Genomic DNA, 21,533 nt, shown 5'->3' with positions numbered 1-21,533 from the left:
TGGAAACTCTGAAAAGGTTACGGGAATCTGTTCAGTGGAAAAGACCATCACTCTGGCCTGACAAATACAAACATAAACTTTAATGGCATCCCAGCCTTAGTCCATAGGGTTCAATATTGAGTTGGCCCACCCTTTGCAGCTATAACAGCTTCATCTCTTCTGGGAAGGCCGTCCACAAGGTTTAGGAGTGTGTCTATGGGAAGGTTTGACCATTCTTCCAGAAGCACATTTGTGAGGTCAGGCACTGATGTGGGCGAGAAGGCCTGGCTCGCAGTCTCCTCTCTAATTTATCTCAAAGGTGTTCTATCGAGTTGAGGTCAGGACTCTGTATAGGCCAGTCAATTTCCTCCATCCCAAACTCGCTCATCCATGTCTTTATGGACCTTGCAGGTTTAGGAGATATTTACCATATACGCTTACCCCAACACCATTAGCGCATGCGCACTGAACAAAGGGCATGATCGTTTCTAGGGGGCTCATGCCACGAATGCCGGCTCCCACGCACATGTGACGTCACACTACTCCGGGCAGTCACAGAACCGAGGCCCACGGCCCCCGGAAGGACCAAGGGTGAAGATATATGCAGCCACCAGCGGGGACATCGCGGGCTTCATTTGCAGGTAAGTGGCAGCACCAACAGAACTTATACAGACACAGCTGTAACACCATGTAAACAGTGACCATGTTTAATGAGGTAAATACAGTATGTCCAATTATCTAACCCACTTAACATCCCATGTCTACCACCAAATTCAACACTTTCTCCTTTTGACCATGTTATTACAGAAAGGAAATTGCTAAACGTTTCTCTGATGGCCTCTAAGCCCTTGTACACACGGTCAGAGATTCAGACGGAATGTGTCCTATCGGAACGTTTTGTCGGATAATCTGACTGTGTGTGGTCTCCATCGGACTGTTTCCGTCGGAGTATCCGATGGACCAAGTTTTCCAACTTGTCCGTTAAATTTTCCGACAAAATGCTCCGATCGGACATACTCCGATCATGTGTAGCCTACTCCGACGGACAAAGTGCTCAGATCAAATTCCTAGACCAAAGCTCTTGGCTACTAGCCTGAACGTAGTCCCGTCGTAACGAAATAACGTCACCACGTTATGTACAATCGGATTTTCCGACAACTTTGTCCGACCGTATGTATGCAACAGTTTCGGACAAAATCTGTCGGACAAAATCCGTCGGACAAAATCCAACGGATTTGGTTGTCAGAATGTCCGACCGTGTGTACAAGGGCTTACTGATATCTTCCACTTCCTCTCTTAAACATGCACTGGTTACCACAAACTTAAAAACCCTCAGTGGACCCCACCAGTCTGAACACCTTAAGACCCATCTCCTTTCTCCAAACTTCTAGAACAGTGATTCTCAACCAGGGTTCCTCCAAAGGTTGCTAGGGGTTCCTTCAGCATTGGGCAATTTCTGATAAGTTCCCACTGACACCATTGATCTTTTTAGCTATCTGTAAGGAGGCAATTCTTCCCAATGATCCCAAATGTAAGGACCATTCTTCCCACTGATCATTACACTATTGTATCATGAGGTGTTGATTTTCTAATTTTTAGCAGGGGTTCCCCCGAGACCGGAGAACTATTTCAAGGGTTCCTCTGTTTTGAAAAGTTTGAGAAAGGCTGTTCTAGAATGTCTAGTCTGAACTGCTACCACACCCTTTTTCTTGACTTAATAGCTGCTGCAGCCAGTGCCGGGACAAGGTCCTCCAGCGCCCAGGGCAAAGATGCCAAACTGCGCCCCCCTTTCCCTTAGGGTTAGGGTCAGGGTGCCCCCTACCCCTGCAATAAACCATTGCACCAGGGGCAGCCGCCCCTCCTGCCCACCCCTTGCCCCGGCCCTGGCTGCAACCAACGGCTAGACTTAGTAACCATACTATGAGACCTTCCTGCTGCCTTTAAAATGGTTGACCATCTGCTCCTCCTCAAAAAATTCTACTCCCTTGGTCTCTCAAGGTGGATGGGGGAATTGGCTCCCTTTTATTAATTCATCTCGCTGGTATGGCCAGCTTTGTCCTCATGCTGAATTGTACTTAAACTGTGCTGTCTATGTCAAGAGCTGCACAAACTTATGGGGTTAAGTAAATACAATATAATTATCATAACAATACGACTAACATTACCTGACGTAGCTCCTCGGTAAAGATGGAGAAGACCCAAATGTACAATAGATACTCCCTCCAGGATGGATAAGTCTGGAAGTCAGTTGTCAGAACATATGCAAAAAGCCACAAAAATCCAACATATGACACAACGTTATAATAGAATTTCACATTTGGAGCGGTGAAGAAAGCTTGAAGCTTCCAGAGACAGCTGTACGGTTTAAGTCTGTAGGAGAAATAAGAACATAGTCTGTTAGCAGAGTTTAGTCATTACTAATACAGTGGAACCTCGGATTGCGAGTAACGCAGTTTACGAGCATTTTGCAATATGAGCTGTTATTTCTTTAAATCCTGACTCGGTTTGGGAGTGTTGTCTCTCAGGACGAGCAGGATTCAAGCCTCTGGGGTATGCAGTACCGCATTTGGCCAGAGGTGCGGGGGCGCCCGTGACGCTTGGAAACACTCCATTCCCTAGTGTCTGAGTGTTTATGAGCATCTCTGAGTGGTCTCTGAGCTTCCCGAGTGTTTCCGAGTGTCTCTGGTGCCCCCACCACCTCTGGCCACATGCGGTATTGCATAGACAAGCAGTGGCTTTGGAACTAATTATCTGAGTTTCCCTTGATTCCTATGGGGAAACTCGCTTTGATATACAAGTGCTTTGGATTGCAAGCATTCTTCTGGAATGGATTATGCTCGTAATCCAAGGTAATGTAATTCCAAGGTAATTGTATACAGAAACAATCATATTCAGTACTGGAGGCCTGAGAAGAACACAAAGAACTGCTCTTTCCAGAAGACTTCAGGTGATGATGTAGCGAGTCCAAGGATGCAAGTGGAGGGGATGGCGGGGAGAAACTTTAGTGTGGAAATAACAAAAATGAATTTGCTATCGTCAAACAACTGGGTGGGTTAGGGGCACAGTGCATTGCGCCCTGAGCCCACCCTATTTGAAGCCTATTAGAGCCTCTGGCTCTAATCAGGTGCTTCAAAAAAACACTCCCCCCCTGATTGGAATCCATAGTCCGGTGCCCTGATATGTAGATCGGGGGGGCCAGACGCATGGATGGGAGGGGGCGGCACCCGTGAGCCCTCTATGGACGGGCCGCCACTGGCCTGGAGTACCTGGTGATGCAGGAAAACCTGGTAACATGGGGAATATAGGTGAAAAGGTAAGACTTTATCATATGATTTGTAGATGTTTGTCCATGTCATGGCATCCCCAAATATTTAAAGTGGTGTTCCGCTTAAAAAAAAAAAAATTAAAAGTCAGCATGCAGCTGCTGACTTTTAATAACAAAAAATGCTGCGGGGGCCTCCCCCACAATCCTACCCCCTGGGGTCTGGTATGGATTTTAAGGGGAACCACATGTCACAATAAAAAATAAAAAAAAAACAGCGTGGGCCCCTCAAAATCCACACCAGACCCTTATTCCAGCATGCAGACTAGAAGGCCAAGGAAAGGTGGGAGGGGTGAGCGAGGGCTGAATCATACCAGGCCACATGCCCTCAACATAAAGGGGGTGGGTGCTTTGGCGAAGGGGGTCTCTGCCCCCCCCCCCACCCCAAAGCACATTGTCCCCATGTTGATGGGGGCAAGGGTTTTTTTCCCCACAATCCTGGGCTGTGGTTGTGGGGGTCTGTGGGCGGGGCTTATCGGAGTCTGGAAGACCCTTTAAAAAGCCTATGTGAATGAGTATGGGTACCGCTACACTTTCACCAAAAAAGTGTCAAAAAAGTAATAAAAACACAGAGACAGTTTTTGACAATACCTTTATTAAAAAAAATAAAAAACAGTGTCCCCCGATGTAAATCCATCGCCAATCATGACGCCCGCCGCACCGCCGACCCAAAAACAAGCAAAAAAAAAAACACCCCACTCCGTCCGTCGTGAAGGCAAACCAGCGAAAGAACTATCAAACGCAATCCAGCCATTCAGCGGTTTGCCTCCAGGACAGGTGGAGCGATTTTTTTTCTTTTTAGGGTCGGCGGGGCGGCAGGCATTGTGATTGACGATGGATTTTCATCGGGGGACACTGTTTTTGTATTTTTTAATAAAGGAACTGTCAAAAACTGTCTGGGTTTTTTTATTACTTTTTGACAATATTTTGGTGAATGGGTACCACTTTACAGGCAGACTAAGGGCCCCCCCCCCAGGCACTTTGTTTAACCAGTTGCCGATTGCTGCACGCCGATATACATTGGCACAATGGCAGTGGTAGGCACATGGGCGTACCTGTATGTCCCCTTTAAGAGCCGGCGATAGCAGGCGCACGCGCGCTGCCGCGTACAGCGTAACCGTGTCCACGGGACCGGCGGACTCGATGTCTGCCGGTCTCCCGGCGATCGTGTCGCGGTGCCTCAGAACGGGGAAGTGTTTAAACAAGTCATTACCCCATTTTGGCTTGTGTCATGACAGAGATCCCCGCTCCCTGTCATGTGACTTGAAGCCCACCCCCCCCACAGTTAGAATCACTCCCTAGGACACACTTAGCCCCTTCATCGCCCCTAGTGGTTAACCCCTTCACTGCCAGTGTCATTTGCACAGTAATCAGTGAATTTTTATAGCACTGACCGCTGTATAAATGACAATGGTCCCAAAATAGTGTCAAAATTGTCCGATGTGTCCGCCATAATGTCGCAGTCCTGATAAAAATGTCAGATCACCGTCATTACTAATAAAAACATGTAAAAAAAAATTGCCATAAAACTATCCCCTATTTTGTAGGCGCTATAACTTTTGCGCAAACCAATCAATATACGCTTATTGTGATATTTTTTTACCAAAAGTATGTAGAAGAATACATATCGGCCTAAACTGAGGAAAAATATGGTTTTTTTTATATATTTTTGGGGGATATTTATTATAGCAAAAAGTAAAAAAAGAATGTGTTTTTTTCAAAATGGTCGCTCTTTTTTTGTTTATAGCGCAAAAATCAAAAATCGCAGAAGTGATCAAATACCATCAAAAGAAAGCTCTATTTATGAGAAAAAAAGGACCTCAATTTTGTTTGGGTGCAACGTCGCACGACTGCGAAATTGTCCGGCAAAGCGATGCAGTGCCGAATCGCCAAAGAGTGCTCTGAACCGCTGAAGCGGTTAAAGGAATTTTTTTTTATTGCACTTTAAGCATCATTAAAATCACTACCCCAGAAAAAAAACTATTGTTTTTGATAACATATTTTGCATTGAGGCATTTCCCCCAGGGCAGTACCCAGACCCTCATACCCCTTTTTATGGCCAATTACTTGCATATAAGCCTTCAAAATGGGCACTTTTGATTTCTCGTGTTCATCTCCCATAGACTTCAATGGAGTTTGCTGTTCAGGGCAGAACTTTTCCCCTGTTTCGAGAGTTCTGCTGTGAACCAAACAGGGGGATGTTCGGCCCATCTGTAATCAGGATTCTGCAATATAATGTTTGAAGCACTCCTCTTTGCCTTACCCCTCTGATTTGATTCTGGTATCTTGGCGGATACTCCGATTTCTCCGCTCATTTGGACCATCAAGGAAAGAGGTTGAATTTGTAAAGCCTTTCCTACAAAAAAAAGCAAAGCAATAATTGGCTGAAATAAAGCAATAGGAACTAAGCGCATAACATTAAGAAATGTTATTAACTTTTTTATTAACTTTTTCCATAATCTGGACTTCTTCCACAATCTGGAGTTCAGGCCCGGACTACTGATTGGCCAAGTCTGGTGATATCCAGGAAGGCCTGGCATGTGAGAGAACAAGGGAGCCTGGCTGCTAAAACTGCAACTGGCCCTTTCCAATACCACCACCTGCATTCTTTTCCATTGTAGTTGGTCTCTTGTTGGACCAACAGCGAGATCAGTAAAATCCGCCCCTTCTCTCTCCTGATTGGCTAACTGACTTTGATTGACAGCCATGGGAGCCAGTGAAGCCGCTGCTGTGTCTCTGCCAATCAGGAGGGAGAGTCCTGGACGGCCGAGGCACTCATGGGCATTGCTGGATACAGATGGGGTTCAGGTAAATATTAGGGCAGCTGCTACACACAGGTTTTTTTATTTTAATTAGGGCTGGGAAAATTAAAGATTAATTCCTCGAGTAATCGTTAATTTTTTTTGATCGATCAAAATTCTTCTGATCAGTGCTCACCTCTCTGCCGGCTTCCGGGTCTTCAGGGAGCTCCGTCGGAGATCCGGTGACGTCACGGACATCAACGTCACCAGACTCCTCCCCCCTTCCCCAAGTGCATCTGTCTGCTAATGAAGGGAAGGGGGAGGAGTCCGGGGACATCGATTTCCATGATCTCACCGGACAGCCTGGACAGTGATGGTAAATATGGATGCCAATCAGCTTCCTGATTGGCCAGGAGGAGGATCAGTCTGAGAATATTGAATATTCATTCGATATTGTCACACAACTGGGTGGGCTTGGAGCGCAGTGCTCTCCGCCCCAAGCCCACCCTATTTCGAAGCCTAATAGAGCCTCTGGCTCTAATCACTTGCTTAACCCCCCCCCCCCCATTGGAATCCATGCATCCGGGGCCCCAAATATAGATTAGGGGGCCAGACACATAGATGGAGGGTCGGCACCCGTGCGCCCCTAATGGACGGGCCGCCACTGCTCATATACCTAGTGAAGTGAATAGCCTCAGGTGATACACAGAGATGAAACAAATCCTCCTAGTACACACTAGAGCCGGAATATGCAATTAGCGGACCTCCAGCTGTTGCCTCTGCCTCTGGGTGTCATGCTTGTGGCTGTCAGAAAAAAAAGAAAAAAGGGGAGCTGCGCTACAAAAAAGGAAGTATACACAGTGGAGTGACCAAACATGTGCCAATCAAATAAACATTCCACTTGGTCACTCCACTGTGTATACTTCCTTTTTTGTAGCGCAGCTCCCCTTTTTTCTTTCTTTCTAGTTTGGTGTGTATTTCACTTTGAGTTGCTGATTTTCACATTTGTTGTCTACCAGCACAGTTTTTTCTTTTACATATTGTGGCTGTCAGAGTCTTGCTTTGCCTCATGGGACGTGTAGTTCTGCAACAGCTGGAGGTGCGCTAATTGCATATCCCTGCACTAGAGGGTGCTACACCCCTCCACGCACCGCACAGGAACAAAGGAGCATGCAGAGCGGTGTTCTGAGTAGATAAGCTGTGTGTTGAGCTTCCTACCCCGTCACAAATGTATCTCATGTGTCAGGAAAACTTCTCAGAAGTGACTCATGCTGTCAACAGAGGAACGAAGCACCAGAGAGAAACGGCACTTAGAGCTTTGGAGAGAGACAGGTAAACAATACACTAAAAATATCAGTAATCCAATGAAATTATAATACTGATCCTATGTAAACACATAAATGATCGCACAAAAGCTGCTGTTATAAATCACATATAGAATCTTCAAACATATGCATAAATACAGTCTCAACCGTGGTTGTAAAAAAAAGTACCTTAGCATTAACAGCGCTGATAATGATCTATTAATAAATAAATATGTTCAAAGTGAACATTTAATATACACAGTATATATTAAATAATAATGTCAATACAATTAATCCTAATAGGACCTGTAATTAATTCATAACGTAAAGTCCCAAAAATTAAAAGTTCATAAAGTGAGTGAAGTGCTCCAGGAACCCTCAGGCTTATAGAAATCCCTCACAGAAAATGCACACCACACCATGCAGACGGAGAAAACCTCATGCTCACAGTGTGACCCCCTTTCTTTATGCACTTACCCCCTAAAGGGTTAATCAAAGGCACTCCAAAAATAGGAGTCTGGATGACCTGGCTGGGTATTCACTCTGACCGGCGTGTGTTTGCAGTCCATGACAACTATATGAGCAGCACATTGCAAGATATCTGAAGTGCCTTTGATACACTGATCGAAATTTTGCTGGGTCATCAGAGAACTTGGACCAGTGTATGGCCAGCTTTCGCTGGAATGAATGGGGACAGAAGGATAAGGGGTTTAGGCAATGAAAGCTGGAGGGGAATTGGTTTGCAAGGAAAAGAGTTAGGCACAAAAAAATGCAAAGGAAAGGGTTTAGATAATGAAAACTAAATGCTGACTGGTTTTAAACTGAAAGTTTTTTGGAAATTAAAACACACAAATATATATATACACTGTATATATTTTAGTTTTTTGCCACGTGTGATTTCCAGACATCGTTCAGTTTCTGTTGGGAACATCTCTTTATCATGCAATTCCTAAATGAATCATTTGCGCAATACCAGTTCTGTTGTCCTTTAAAACAATGGGAAATAAAAATATTGCTAAATGTATGTGTACTGTAAATTATTTGCTGAAAAAACACACATTTTCAGGTGCTACCATTGTTTAGAGCAGGCTTTTTCAACCTTTTCAACACAGAGGAACCCTTGAAATAACTTTCCGATCTCAGGGAACCTATGCTAGAAATTACTATAACTACAACTCATGATACATTAGTGTGATGGTCAATGGGAAGAATGCTCCTTACACTTGTGGTCATTTGGAAGATATACCCCCTTAAAAGTAGCCAAAAAGATCAATGGTGTCAGTGGGAGCTTATCGTAGAGAGACGAAAATTGCTCATTGCTCAAGGAACCTCTAAGCCCTTGTACACACGGTCGGACATTCCGACAAAAGATGTCCGATCGGACCATGTTGTCGGATAATCCGACCTTGTGTGGGCTCCATCGGACTGTTTCCATCGGAATATCCGACCGACAAAGTTTTAGCGTTGGGCTATAAAATTTTCCAACAACATAATCTGATCGGACCTTGTCCGATTGTGTGTAGAGAATTCTGATCGGACAAAGTGCCACGCATGCTCAGATCAAATTACGGGACCAAAGCTATTGGCTACTAGCCTGAACATAGTCCCGTCGTAACGAAATAACGTCATCACGTTACGAACGAACGGATATTCCTGACAACTTTGTCCGACCGTGTGTATGCACCAGTTTCGGACAAAATCCGACGGATTTTGTTATTGGAATGTCCGAGGACTTACAACCTCTGGATGAACCCTGGTTTAGAGGAACTTTTGGTCAAGCAGCCATGTCAAAAAAAGAATCAACAATACTTTGACTTTAGTCTAGTTACTATGTAGTTACTACATCGTTTATGATACTGTACTTTCATCTAGAATTTGTTCCCTCATATAAAGTGATGTAGAACCCAAGTTGAAAGGGTTGTATCCATGTGGGATTGTCTACTAACTTCCACAAGCTGAAGGAGGACTTCACCATGGGACAACACTAAAGTTCCAGTACAAGAAAGACTGCCAAGATCAAGAACCTGCTTTAATGTCAAAAAGTCCTGTTCACAAAGGGTCTTGTGGATTAGCTGTAACACACTAGGCACGTAGCTTCTATTTCTATTGCATACAAATTATTACATTTGATAGGAAAGAATGCACAGCATGTGCATGTATGTATATTTGTAGCTCTTTTTATGTCTTGTACTGTTTGCCTGTAACTATAGTAGTTTGTATATGCAACATTCATGTTTGGAAAAAACACATTAATATACTACTGGGTTGATTTGTATGGCTTCATTTAAAAAAAAATTAGAGGAACAGCCGAAAAGTAAAATATGTAGGAATATTATCAAGTGTTATCCTTACCAGTAAGTAAATTAAAGGATAGAATTACTGCAAAATTGTCTTCAATGTCTTGGGGTCCAAGTACAAGAGACATCTGTCATTGTTAACCACCCACCCATATTCATACAGCCTGGTCTTCCATAGACCAGACATTTTGATGGCAGAATATTCCAGATTCCATATATCACTATAATTTATAATGTGAGAAACAATGGCAGACTGACCTGTAGGTGATGATGAGGTTGCTGTAGATGAGAGGGAAGAGAAACATACACAGCAAAAGCTGGATGAAGCCATTGTCCACTGAAAGTTTCCCCCACCAGGTCCTTGTGAGGAATGTCTGTGGGAAGACAATAATGGGATTTTTATATACAGCTTACCTGTAAAATCCTTTTCTTGAGAGTACATCACGGGACACAGGAGCTTCATTACATAGTGGGTTATATAGGCACCTCTGGTGATTGGACACTGGTTGACCCCAATTAAAGAGAATTCCTCCCCTATATAACCCCTCCCATTTGGGAGGCACCTCAGTTTTGTAGCAAAGCAATAAGCAACCACGTAAAACCCAAGAGGGGCGGGAGCCCTGTGTCCCGTGATGTACTCTCAAGAAAAGGATTTTACAGGTAAGCTGTATATAAAAATCCCATTTTCTTGATCATACATCACGGGACACAGGAGCTTCATTACATAGTGGGATGTCCCATAGCAATGCTCAGGTTGAGGGGAGGGAGACACAGATCATAAATATAGACCGCCAGGGACCTGAGGACCTAAACTGCAGCCTGCAGTACACTGCGCCCGAAGGCAATATCCTCTTGCCCTCTGACATCCACCTGATAAAATCTGGTGAATGTGTGGACTGATGACCAAGTCGCAGCCTTACAGATCTGAGCCAGGGAGGCCTGGTGATGCACTGCCCAAGAAGCACTGATAGCCCTAGTAGAGTGCGCTTTCACCTGAAAAGGAGGAATCTTCCCCTTTAAGTTATAGGCCTGAGAAATAACCTGTCTGATCCACCTTGAGAGAGTGGACTTTGACGCTGCCTGACCCCTTCTAGGGCCTTCCGGCAGAATAAACAAACAGTCAGTTTTCCTTATCTGAGCAGTTGCTTGAAGATAAAGACTGATTGCTCTAACCACATCTAAAGTGTGTAAGGACTCTTCCTCTATGGACTGAGGATTTGGAAAAAAGGATGGTAGGATTATATCCTGATTCAGATGAAAACCTGAAACCACCTTAGGTAGAAAGGACCTGTTGGGACGCATAACCACCCGGTCCTTATGGATAATTAAATAGGGCTCTTTACAAGAAAGAGCTGCCAATTCTGATACCCTTCTAGCCGTGGATATGGCTACTAGGAAAACCAGCTTCTTTGTCAAAAGAGCTAAAGAGGCCAGATGCAGAGGTTCAAATGGTTGGGCTTCTAAGGCCGAGAGAACCAAATTCAGATCCCATGGGCATACCGGAGGTTTGACTGGCGGTCTTATCCGCATAGCCCCCTGGATAAAAGCCCGTACTAGGGAATGTGATGCAAGCGGTCTTTGAAAAAAGACCGATAGGGCCGAAATCTGCACCTTAATGGTGCTTATGGCCAAATTCATTTCAAGGCCTGATTGGAGAAATGCCAAGATTCTGCTAATGACATACCTTCTAGGATGCCACTTCCTGGGTTCACACCAGGAAACATATGTCCTCCAGATCTTGTAATAGATACGCCTGGAGGCCGGCTTTCTGGCATTGACCAGAGTGGAAAGGACTGGCCCCGAAAGACCACGGCCTCTCAAAATGTGGGTCTCAGCAGCCAGACCGTCAAATTCAGACTGCGTAAAGCAGGATGGTAAATTGGACCCTGTGAGAGCAGATCTGGCCGGAGAGGGAGGGTCCATGGCCTGCCCACTGCCAACTTCATGATTTCTGCGAACCATGGTCGCCTGGGCCAAGCCGAGGCCACTAGAAGGACCGACTTCGCCTCCCTCTTGACCCTTCCCAGGAACCGCGATAGCAGCGGGCTCGGGGGGAAGGCATAGATCAGATTGTACTGATCCCAGGGAACCGTCAGAGCATCTGACCCCTGAGCAAGTGCATCTCTTGTCCTTGACACAAAGTTGTCCAGTTTCCTGTTGAATCTGGACGCAAACAGATCCACGTCTGGAGTGCCCCACTTGTGACATATGTCTCGAAACACATCGGGGTGCAGAGCCCATTCTCCTGGGCACAACTGCTGGCGGCTGAGATAATCCGCCTGCCAATTCTCCACTCCTGGGATGAAGACTGCAGAGAGGCACGGAACATGCTCCTCTGCCCAGACAAGTATGCGATTCACCTCCTTTTGGGCCACCAGACTTCTGGTACCGCCCTGGTGATTGATATAAGCCACTGCGGTGGCATTGTCGGACTGAATCCGAACTGGGAAACCTCGCAGTCTGTGAGACCACTCTCTGAGTGCCATGTAAACTGCCCGAATCTCCAGGATATTTATGGGCAGCAGATTTTCGGTCGCAGACCATTTTCCCTGTGAGCATGTTCCCTCCAATACGGCTCCCCAGCCTGTCAGGCTGGCATCCGTTGTGACAATCTTCCATGAGAGGGGAAGAAAAGTTTTGTCTTTTAGCAAATTTCTGGTTTGTAACCACCAGACAAGACTTTTGCATGCCCGGGGGGATAAACGCATAGGAAGATCCAGGGATTGGGGCTTCCTGTTCCAAATCGCAAGGATGCATCTTTGCAGGGGCCTTGAGTGGAACTGGGCGAATGGGACGGCCTCGAATGAGGTGACCATCTTTCCCAACAGTCTCATACATAGGCGAATGGAGGAAGATCTGCTGCCCAAAATCAGGCGCACCAGATCTCCAATGGCCAAGGCCTTTGGCCCTGGAAGGAACACCTTGCCCTGAGCGGTGTCTATAATCAGACCCAGGTAATCCAACCTGGTGGTCGGTTGCAAAGACGACTTTTCTAGGTTTATAATCCAACCTAGGCGGCCCAGATGTTCTAGCGTTCTGGTGACGCTGCGACTTAGGCACGTTGTAGTTCTCTCTACGAGAAGCAGGTCGTCTAGGTAAGCCATGACGGCTATGCCCTGAACTCTTAAGATTGCTAAGAGAGGGTCTAGAATCTTCGTGAAGACTCGGGGGGCCGTAGCTAGGCCGAACGGCAGGGCCACAAATTGAAAATGGCGCTGCTCTACCGCGAACCTTAGAAACTTCTGGTGTGCGGGAAATATTGGCACATGGAGATATGCATCTTTGATATCTATTGATGCCATGAATTCTCCTCCTTGCAGGGAGGAGACCACAGTGCGTATTGACTGCATCCGGAAGGTCTGGATGTGTAGAAACCGGTTTAAGTTTCTCAGATCCAAGATAGGTCTGACACTTCCGTTTGGTTTTGGAACTTTGAAGAGATTCGAATAAAAACCTGAACCCTGATCTTTCGGGCTCACTTCTACTATCACACCTTGGGATAGTAACTGATCTAAGGCCAGGAATAGCGGTTTCTGCTTTATCGGATCCTTGGGGATCCTTGACCTTAGAAAACGAGAAGGTGGAATCTTCTAAAAAAAAACCCTAGCCTGTAGCCCAGAGATACCGAAGAGATCACCCATTTGTCCTGAATCTCACCCGCCAGGCACCTGCAAACTGCAGGAGCCTTCCCCCCACTCTGCCGAGCGGGGGCGCCCCTTCACAAGGAGGTCTTGGAGGTCTGCTTGGCAGGCTTCCGCCCCCAAGTCCTTTTCTGTCCCTGGGCTCGGCCCTGAGGCTTTCTAGCAGCGGAGGGCTGGGAAGGCCGTCGCCACTGTTTAGAGCTTGATGCTTCGGGGGAAAGAGTACGCCTGAATGAAGGACGTTTACTCTTTTTGACTGGAAGGAGTGTAGATTTACCTCCCGAAATATTTTGGACGAATTTATCTAATTCTTCTCCAAACAAACGCTCCCCTTTAAATGGGAACCCAGCCAAATGCTTCTTGCATGACATTTCAGCAGCCCAATTTTTTAGCCATAGAGCCCTACGCATGTGTACCAACATGAGGGATAAACGTGATGCTTGTTGGACAGAATCCAAAATCGCATCAATTATGAAACATAAGATGTGAGGCATCTCTGCATATTTCTCTACTTCCTCACTGGGGAGGAGTTCAAACATTTGTTTAACCTGTTCCTTAAGGAACTGACACAACCCCACGGCTGCGACTGTAGGCTGCACCACAGCGCCGGCCATGGAAAAGGAGGCTTTTAACAAGGTTTCCAGTCTTTTGTCAGCTGGATCCTTAAATACCTGCGCATTATCCAAAGGACAAGTTAGGTTTTTATTCACAAAAGAGATAGCCGCATCGACAGATGGGGCCCCCCATTTCTTGGTGAAAATTTCCTCCATAGGATAATGCATGGAAAACCTCTTGGGAGAAGTAAACAGTTTATCGGGATGTCCCCAGTCCTCATACATCAAGTCACCCATTAAAGGATGAATTGGGAAGGAACAAGCAGTCTGTGGGGCTTTCCTGACTCCCAGGGAAGAGACAGAGGATGTAGCGACTTCAGTAGCCGGCATTCTGAACGTGGTACGCACCAATTCAATAATACTGCACCTGCTTTCTGAGTGCCTGGGAGGAGGGGACTAACTCCTCTTCCTCTGACTCATCCGACTGCTCATGATCCCTATCCAAAGATAGGGATCTCTCCTCATTTTCAGAGCAACTGTCTGAGAGAGGGATTTCAGCAGAGGGAGGGGATCTACCCCTTTTTCTGCTATCTTTTAGGGAAGCAGAAATAAAATTCATTATCCTCCCTTCAAAACCCTCCAATGTAGCCCTAAGGGAGTCCTCAGTGACATAGACCGGGGCTGCGACATTAGGAGAGGCTGTAAAGCCTGAAAGGGGCACTGACTCGTCTTGAGATGCAGGCTCCAGTCTTGCAGAGGGGGATGGTAACTTGCATGCACCTTTGGAACCCCTGGACCTAGGCGGTGACTTGCCAGTGCTTTTATTACCTGCCCCTGAAACCCTCTTACGAGGAGACATAGTCCTGAGCTACAAAGCAGAGGTACTAGTACAAATGCAATCACTTGTTGTGCTTAAAGTCTCACAATAAATCAATATATGCTTAACTGCACAACCTGATGCTGAGTAGGTGTCTTAAGGTTTGCCTGGATCCAATCCCACGGATGCTTACAGCCCACAGCTCCTGTGTCTCACCTTACAGTCCCCTGACGCTCTGGGCTTTTAAAAACGGCCGTTTGGCGCCTGCACTGCAGCATTGAGCACACTAATCGTGCACAGCTGGCAACCACACCCCCCCTCCTCCATCAGGCCGGGAGCGCGCCCGGCGCGCGTGCACACGGCCGCGCGCGTGCACGAGGACCGCGGGATCCGGGGGGGGGAGGAGAACCCAAAGGGAGCAACGTGGGACCCCTGATCTGCGTGGGACCCCTTTTTTACTTTAACTGTGGCAGGAACTGTAAGGAGACGTGAGTAGCTGGGCGAACCAGGCTTTCACTGAGCGTGTTTGTATTGAAAGGCATGTAAGTATGCATCAGGCTGCTCTTACTCCCTCAAGTGGTGGAAACCAGGTAAGACATAAAACTACTCACAATGAAGAAATCCATTCATATATTTAAATATATAGGATGACTTCCCTTACCTGTTCCCCGCCGCAGGAATTGCTGATCTCAGACCAATTCCAGCCTTCACCCATCACGGCGGGTATTGTTAGCCAACCTTCAGGCGTATCTGGGGTTCTTACGAAAAGATCCTCCTACCTGGGCCATGTAAAAAGCTCTGCCAGAAACTTACGGGCGCCCTGAGTCAACAGTACCCCAAGTCTGGTTGTCCCAGAGCCCAGTCTTCCAATGGAGAGGACTTACAGGCAGAACCTCGTTTCTTCGGCAGACGAGGCCCGGGTACCATACCATCTTGGGAGTCAAATATCGGCCCGAGGTATGGATCCGGTTTGTTGTAGCCCTTCGGCCCTTGCCGGGACCCGCATAGAGCTAAGTTTTACGTGACCATCGACCAGACACTGGCGAAAAAACTGAGGTGCCTCCCAAATGGGAGGGGTTATATAGGGGAGGAATTCTCTTTAATTGGGGTCAACCAGTGTCCAATCACCAGAGGTGCCTATATAACCCACTATGTAATGAAGCTCCTGTGTCCCGTGATGTATGATCAAGAAAGACATTTTTTCGTTATATTGTCTAATGTGGCACAGGATGCGGGGTGCCAGAAATCAGAGCAATGCGCTACAAAATAATACACGATGGATATGGCTACCCCCTGCTAAGATATCCATGCTCGTGAAAGTTGAATTACTTATTAAACTTATCTATTGTCAAAATGTAAAATAATGTCTACATTGAATAGCAATTATTTTTATCTTACTCCTAATAGTAGAAACATAGAAACATAGAAACATAGAAAGGTGATGGCAGAAAAAGACTGAGTAGTCCATCAAGCCCATTATTATTATTTTTTCGATTTGGGGTTCTCTTTTTTTTGGGGGGAGGTTTGTTTTTTTGGGGGGTTTTTTCCCCATTAACCTCGTTGTCTGGCTATAGATTTATATTTATCCCAAGCATGTCTGAAGCCGTTAACTGTTGACTGTCTCACTACTTCTGTTGGTAGTTTATTCCGATCATCAACCACCCTTTCAGTAAAATGATATATTCTAAGATTAGTGTTGAACACTCCTCCAGTTTGAGGTCATGTCATTGTTTTCTTGATTTTGGTTTCATATTGAAAAGACCACCTTCCTGAACCTTATTCACCCCCTTGATGTGTTTAAAGGTTTCAATCATGTCTCCCCTTTCCCTTCTTTCCTCCAGACTGTACATAGTTAAGTTCCTGAAGCAACTCTCGATCTGTTTTATCCCCCAAACCTTTCACCATTTTTGTTACCTGTCTTTGGAATCGTTCTATCTTATCAATATCTTTTTGTAAGTGAGGTCTCCAGAACTGGTATTCTAAATTAGGTCTCACTAAAGATCTATATGGGGGAATCAGGACCTCCTTCCTCCTGTCACAGTACTACTTACAGCGAACCCACAGGCGAGCAGGTGACACGGGATTCCCCAGGGCGTGGAATCTAAGAGTCAGCCGGTGTTCCACCAGGGACCCTCTCACGAAGGTTTGGACTTAGCTGCGTGCTGACCCCAGGTCAAGACCCCCGGGTCCACCCTGCTCGCTAGGGAAGTACCAGAAGACACTGTAGACAAGGATGGTTGGATGGATGAAGCAAGGAAAGTCAGATAGTGAGCCAAGGTCAGGGTGGGCTGCAGACAACGTAATCAGAACAAGCCGGGTCGGTACACAGAAGATCAGTTCACGAGAAATCAGGTAAAACAGGTTACACAGGGGAGTTTCAGAAACAAACGTTGCTCAAGCAATGGTAGCTAGTTAGGAAGGGATTTAAATAGAGAAGCACATGAGGGGCTGAACAGGAAGTAGCAGGAAGGAAACATATATCAGGCAACAGGTGAAGGGCGTAGACACCCATAGCTGCAGAGTGCACAGAGCTGAACACCTGACAGTGGACAACAGATGCCAGCTGACCCACTGCAGTAAAGGTGAGACACAGATCAGCTCCGCAGCTGATCTGTGACAGTACCCCCCCTCTTACGAGGCCTCCCTACATGTCTGAGGGCTGGCTTGGAGGGAAATTTCTGATGGAATCTGGTCACTAGACGTGGGGCAGAGACATCAATGGCAGGGAACCAAGACCTCTCCTCTGGATCATAGCCCTCAAAATCAATGAGATAGAATAACCTCCCCCGGGAGATCTTGGAGTCCAATATTACTTTAATCTCATACTGATCCGAGGTATCAGCCACAGGAGCGGGGTGAGAAGAAGGGCGAGAGAAGCAATTGAGGACCAGTAGCCTGAGCAGGGAGACATGGAAGGTGTTGGGTATCCTGAGATGAGTGGGGAGACGGAGCTTGAAAGCCACTGGATTGATCTGGCGGAGAATAGGAAATGAAGCGAGGGGCAAATTTCATCGAGGGTACCCGGTGTCGGATGTGCTTGGTAGAGAGCCAAACTCTATCGCCAGGCAGGAACTTAGGAGCCGGACGGCAATGACGATCTGCCGCCGTTTTATGCCTGGAAGCAGCTAGATGAAGATTCCCAGAGACTTCTTTCCAGATTGAGTTGAAGGACCTTTGGGTCTCAGCTGCTGCTAATACCACAGGAGAAATGGGAACAGGAAAAGGAACAGATGGATGCTGCCCATAAACTGTGAAGAAAGGAGATTCCCCAGAACTGGCTTGATGGTTTAAGGCAAACTCTGCCCAGGGCAAAAGGTCCACCCAGTCATCTTGGTGGGCTGAAATGAAGGCACGGAGAAAGCGTTCTACATTTTGATTGACACGTTCCGTTTGCCCATTGGACTGGGGATGAAAGGCAGATGAAAAATCCAATTTAATCCCAAAGGAGCTGGCCAAGGCTCTCCAAAACCAAAACCGGGCAGTAAATTGAACTCCTCTGTCAGAGACGATATGGGAAGGCATCCCATGAAGACGAAAGCTCTCCTTAATGAAAGTTGTGGCAAGACTGGGAGAAGGTAGGCCTGGGAGAGGAATCAAGTGACACATTTTGGAGAACCAATCCACCACTACCCAGATGATTGTAGAACCTGTTGAGGGAGGCAGATCAAGATAAAGTCCATGGCAATACAACGCCAAGGTACATCAGGCACTGGTAAGGGCAAAAGCAACCCAGCAGGGGCGGACGTGGAAGATTTGGAAAGTACACAAACCGAACAAGCTTGAATGTATTCCTTAACATCCTTACGAAGAGAGGGCGGCCAATAATGACGCTGAAGAAGGTCACAAGTACGAGGTATGCCAGGATGTCCAGAGAACATGGAGTCATGTGCCTAAGCAAGGAGTTTGGGACGAAGTGCAGGGGCTACAAAAGTTTTACCAGGAGGAGGCTGCGTAGACTGGAGCTGAGTGGTGGCTATAATACGATGAGGAGGAATGATGGGACCAGGATCTAGGTGATTCTCAGAATCATTGACATCAAACGACCTGGACAAGGCATCGGCTCGGAGGTTCTTGGCACCTGGACGGAAAGTAATGTTAAAATTGAAGCGGGCGAAAAAGAGGGCCCAGCGAGCTTGACGTTGGTTCAAGAGTTTCACGGATTGTAAATACTGCAGATTTTTATGATCAGTATAGATGGTAATACAATGGGGAGAACCCTGTAGAAGATGTCACCATTCTTGAAGAGCTAGTTTAATGGCGAGTAGTTCACGGTCCCCAATGGTATAGTTTTTCTCAGCATCAGAAAACTTCTTGGAAAAGAATCCGCAAGGTTGAGACTTACCCTGCTGAGCTTAGAGTAGGACGGCACCGACTCCTACAGAAGAGGCATCTACCTCCAAAGAAAAGGGTTTAGTAATGTCCGGACATAGAAGAATAGGGGCGGAGAGGAAGGCTGCCTTGAGTTTGCGGAAAGCTTCAATGGCTTCAGGGGACCAGAGCCAAGCATTTACACCTTTGCGGGTGAGCGATGTAATAGGAGCCACCAAGGTGGAGTAGTTATTAATGAATTGGCGTTCGTAATTGGTGAAGCCCAAAAAGTGTTGGGTGGCTTTAAGACCAGAGGGCTGAGGCCACTCGGAGATGGCCCGAAGTTTAGCTGGGTTGATGAGGAGACTTTTTGACGAGATTATATAGCCCAGAAATGGAACTTGTGTTTGTTCAAATAGACACTTCTCCAATTTTGCATATAGACAATTGTCCCGTAGATGCTGTAGCACAGTTTTTACATGAAGACGATGGGTAGGTAAGTGTGGCGAGAAAATTTGAATATCATCCAGATATAAAATAACACAGACATACAGAAGGTCACGAAAGATCTTGTTAACAAAATTTTGGAAGACCGCTGGGGCATTGCATAAGCCGAAGGGCATCACAAGATACTCATAATGTCCATCCCTGGTGTTAAAGGCGGTCATCCATTCGTCTCCTTTCCGGATTCTTATTAAATTGTAGGCCCCTCTAAGATCCAATTTAGTAAAGATATGAGAGCCTCGCAGTCTGTCAAAGAGTTTGGAAATTAAAGGAAGACGGTATCGGTTCTTCACGGTGATGGCGTTAAGACCCCTGTAGTCGATGCATGGACGGAGTGAACCATCTTTTTTCGCTACAATGAAGAACCCGGCTCCGGCAGGTGAGTTAGATTTCTGGAGGAAACCCTTTTGCAGGTTTTCCTGAATGTATTCAGACATGGCTTGTGTCTCGGGGATAGATAGAGGGTAGACTCGGCCACGGGGAGGAGAGGTCCCAGGTAAAAGCTCAATGGAACAGTCAAAGTCTCTATGAGGAGGAAGGCGATCGGCGGCCTTTTTACAGAAAACATCTTGGAAGGATTGATATTGGGCAGGCAACATGGGAGTTGTGGAGGTCTCAGCAAGAGGAATGGAAGGAGGAGGTAGCACCTTGGAAATACATTGTTGTTGGCATGGAGGGCTCCAAGCCAATACTTGTCCAGAATTCCATTTAAAATGTGGGGAGTGTTTCTGCAACCATGGAAGGCGCAGGATGATGGGATTGGAGGATTTAGGCAATATTAGGAAAGAGATCTGCTCACTATGCAAAGCCCCAATGCGTAACTCTATAGGAGAGGTTTTAAACCGGATTGGACTTATAGGCAAGAAGGAGCCGTCTACTGCGGTCACGGAGAGGGGTATAGCCAAGGCAACAAAGGTGATGCCCAACTCGGAAGCTACAGATTGTTAAATGAAATTCCCAGCAGCACCAGAATCCACGTATGCAGAGAGTTGATAGGCATTCTGAGCCCAGCGTATAGCTACGGGAAGGGTGAAACGAGGGAAGCGAGGAAAATTAACGGATCGGTCTAGATCACCTCCCTCAGAGTGAGCTAGACCCTGGAGTTTTCCCGGATGGAGTGGACAGGAGTTCAAAAGATTTCCTTTATCGCCACAGTAAAGGCACAAACCCAGTCCCATGCATCGGCCACGCTCCTCGGGAGTGAGGCGGGTTCGCCCAAGCTGCATAGGTTCTTCCAACACGTGAGAGGTCGAAGACGGAGAGGGTTGCACCGATCCTTGGACTACCTGTGATGGACGGCCAGCAGGGGGATGACTGGATCTGGATTTCTCCAGAGCCCGCTCCTGGAAGTGAATGTCAATTTGAATGCTCAATGCGATTAAGTCATCCAATGTGGTGGGAATGGTGCGTCCAGCGAGTTCATCCTTGACACAGTCAGATAGGCCTTGCCAGAAGGTAGCAGTAAGGGCCTCATTATTCCATTTGAGTTCAGCGGCCAGCGTACGGAATTAAACTGCGTATTGGCCGACTGTCATTTCTTGTTGACGAAGACGAACGAGGGCCCCAGCAGATGAAGACACTCTGCCGGGCTCATCAAAAGTTTTCCGAAATGCATCCAAAAAGAGCTGGAGGTTAGAGGTGATAGGAGCGTGTGATTCCCAGAGTGGAGAGGCCCAAGCTAAAGCATCATCAGAGAGGAGAGAGATGGTATATGCAACTTTGGTGCGATCAGTTGGAAAATGGTGGCTGGAAAGTTCGAAGTGGATGGAACACTGATTCATGGAGCCTTGACAAGCCTTAGGATCACCGGAAAACCGAGGTGGCGATGGCAGATGCAGGCAGGGATTGCCAGGTGCAGCAGGTAAGACCGGAGCAACTGCAGCAGGAGCAGGAACGGGAGGAGCTGAAGTTGCAGCGAGTTGCAGACGATCCAGACGAGAGGCAAGATCCTGGAGAACCAGCATTATTTGCTCTTGATTAGCTTGCTGGGAGTTAAGTCTCGGTCAATGGCCGATTCTCAGAGACGCTCATGGCTTGAGCAAACTGTCACGGTACTACTTACAGCG

At 46.7% G+C, this 21,533-nt stretch overlaps 1 protein-coding gene across 2 annotated transcripts in view; it reads right to left on the bottom strand.

Annotated features, from left to right (window-relative positions):
- LOC143927234 (transient receptor potential cation channel subfamily M member 2-like) overlaps positions 1 to 21,533 on the bottom strand; it is a 219,172-nt gene that overhangs the window by 74,052 nt on the left and 123,587 nt on the right. For both annotated transcript variants that reach the window (XM_077451231.1, XM_077451230.1), the window contains exons 16-18: positions 9,902 to 10,017; positions 5,565 to 5,657; positions 2,145 to 2,349 (exon numbers count right to left, since the gene is read on the bottom strand). In XM_077451231.1, the coding sequence (XP_077307357.1) occupies positions 2,145 to 2,349; positions 5,565 to 5,657; positions 9,902 to 10,017 (414 nt within the window). The remainder of the gene's footprint in view (positions 1 to 2,144; positions 2,350 to 5,564; positions 5,658 to 9,901; positions 10,018 to 21,533) is intronic.

The sequence above is a fragment of the Lithobates pipiens genome, unplaced genomic scaffold, assembly GCF_037356315.1.
Source record: "Lithobates pipiens isolate NorthernLeopardFrog02 unplaced genomic scaffold, aLitPip1_a1.2 Scaffold_23, whole genome shotgun sequence".
Lineage (NCBI taxonomy): Eukaryota > Metazoa > Chordata > Amphibia > Anura > Ranidae > Lithobates > Lithobates pipiens.
The sequence above is the reverse complement of the archived record's forward strand: the minus strand, read 5'-3'. Positions and strand labels throughout refer to the sequence as shown.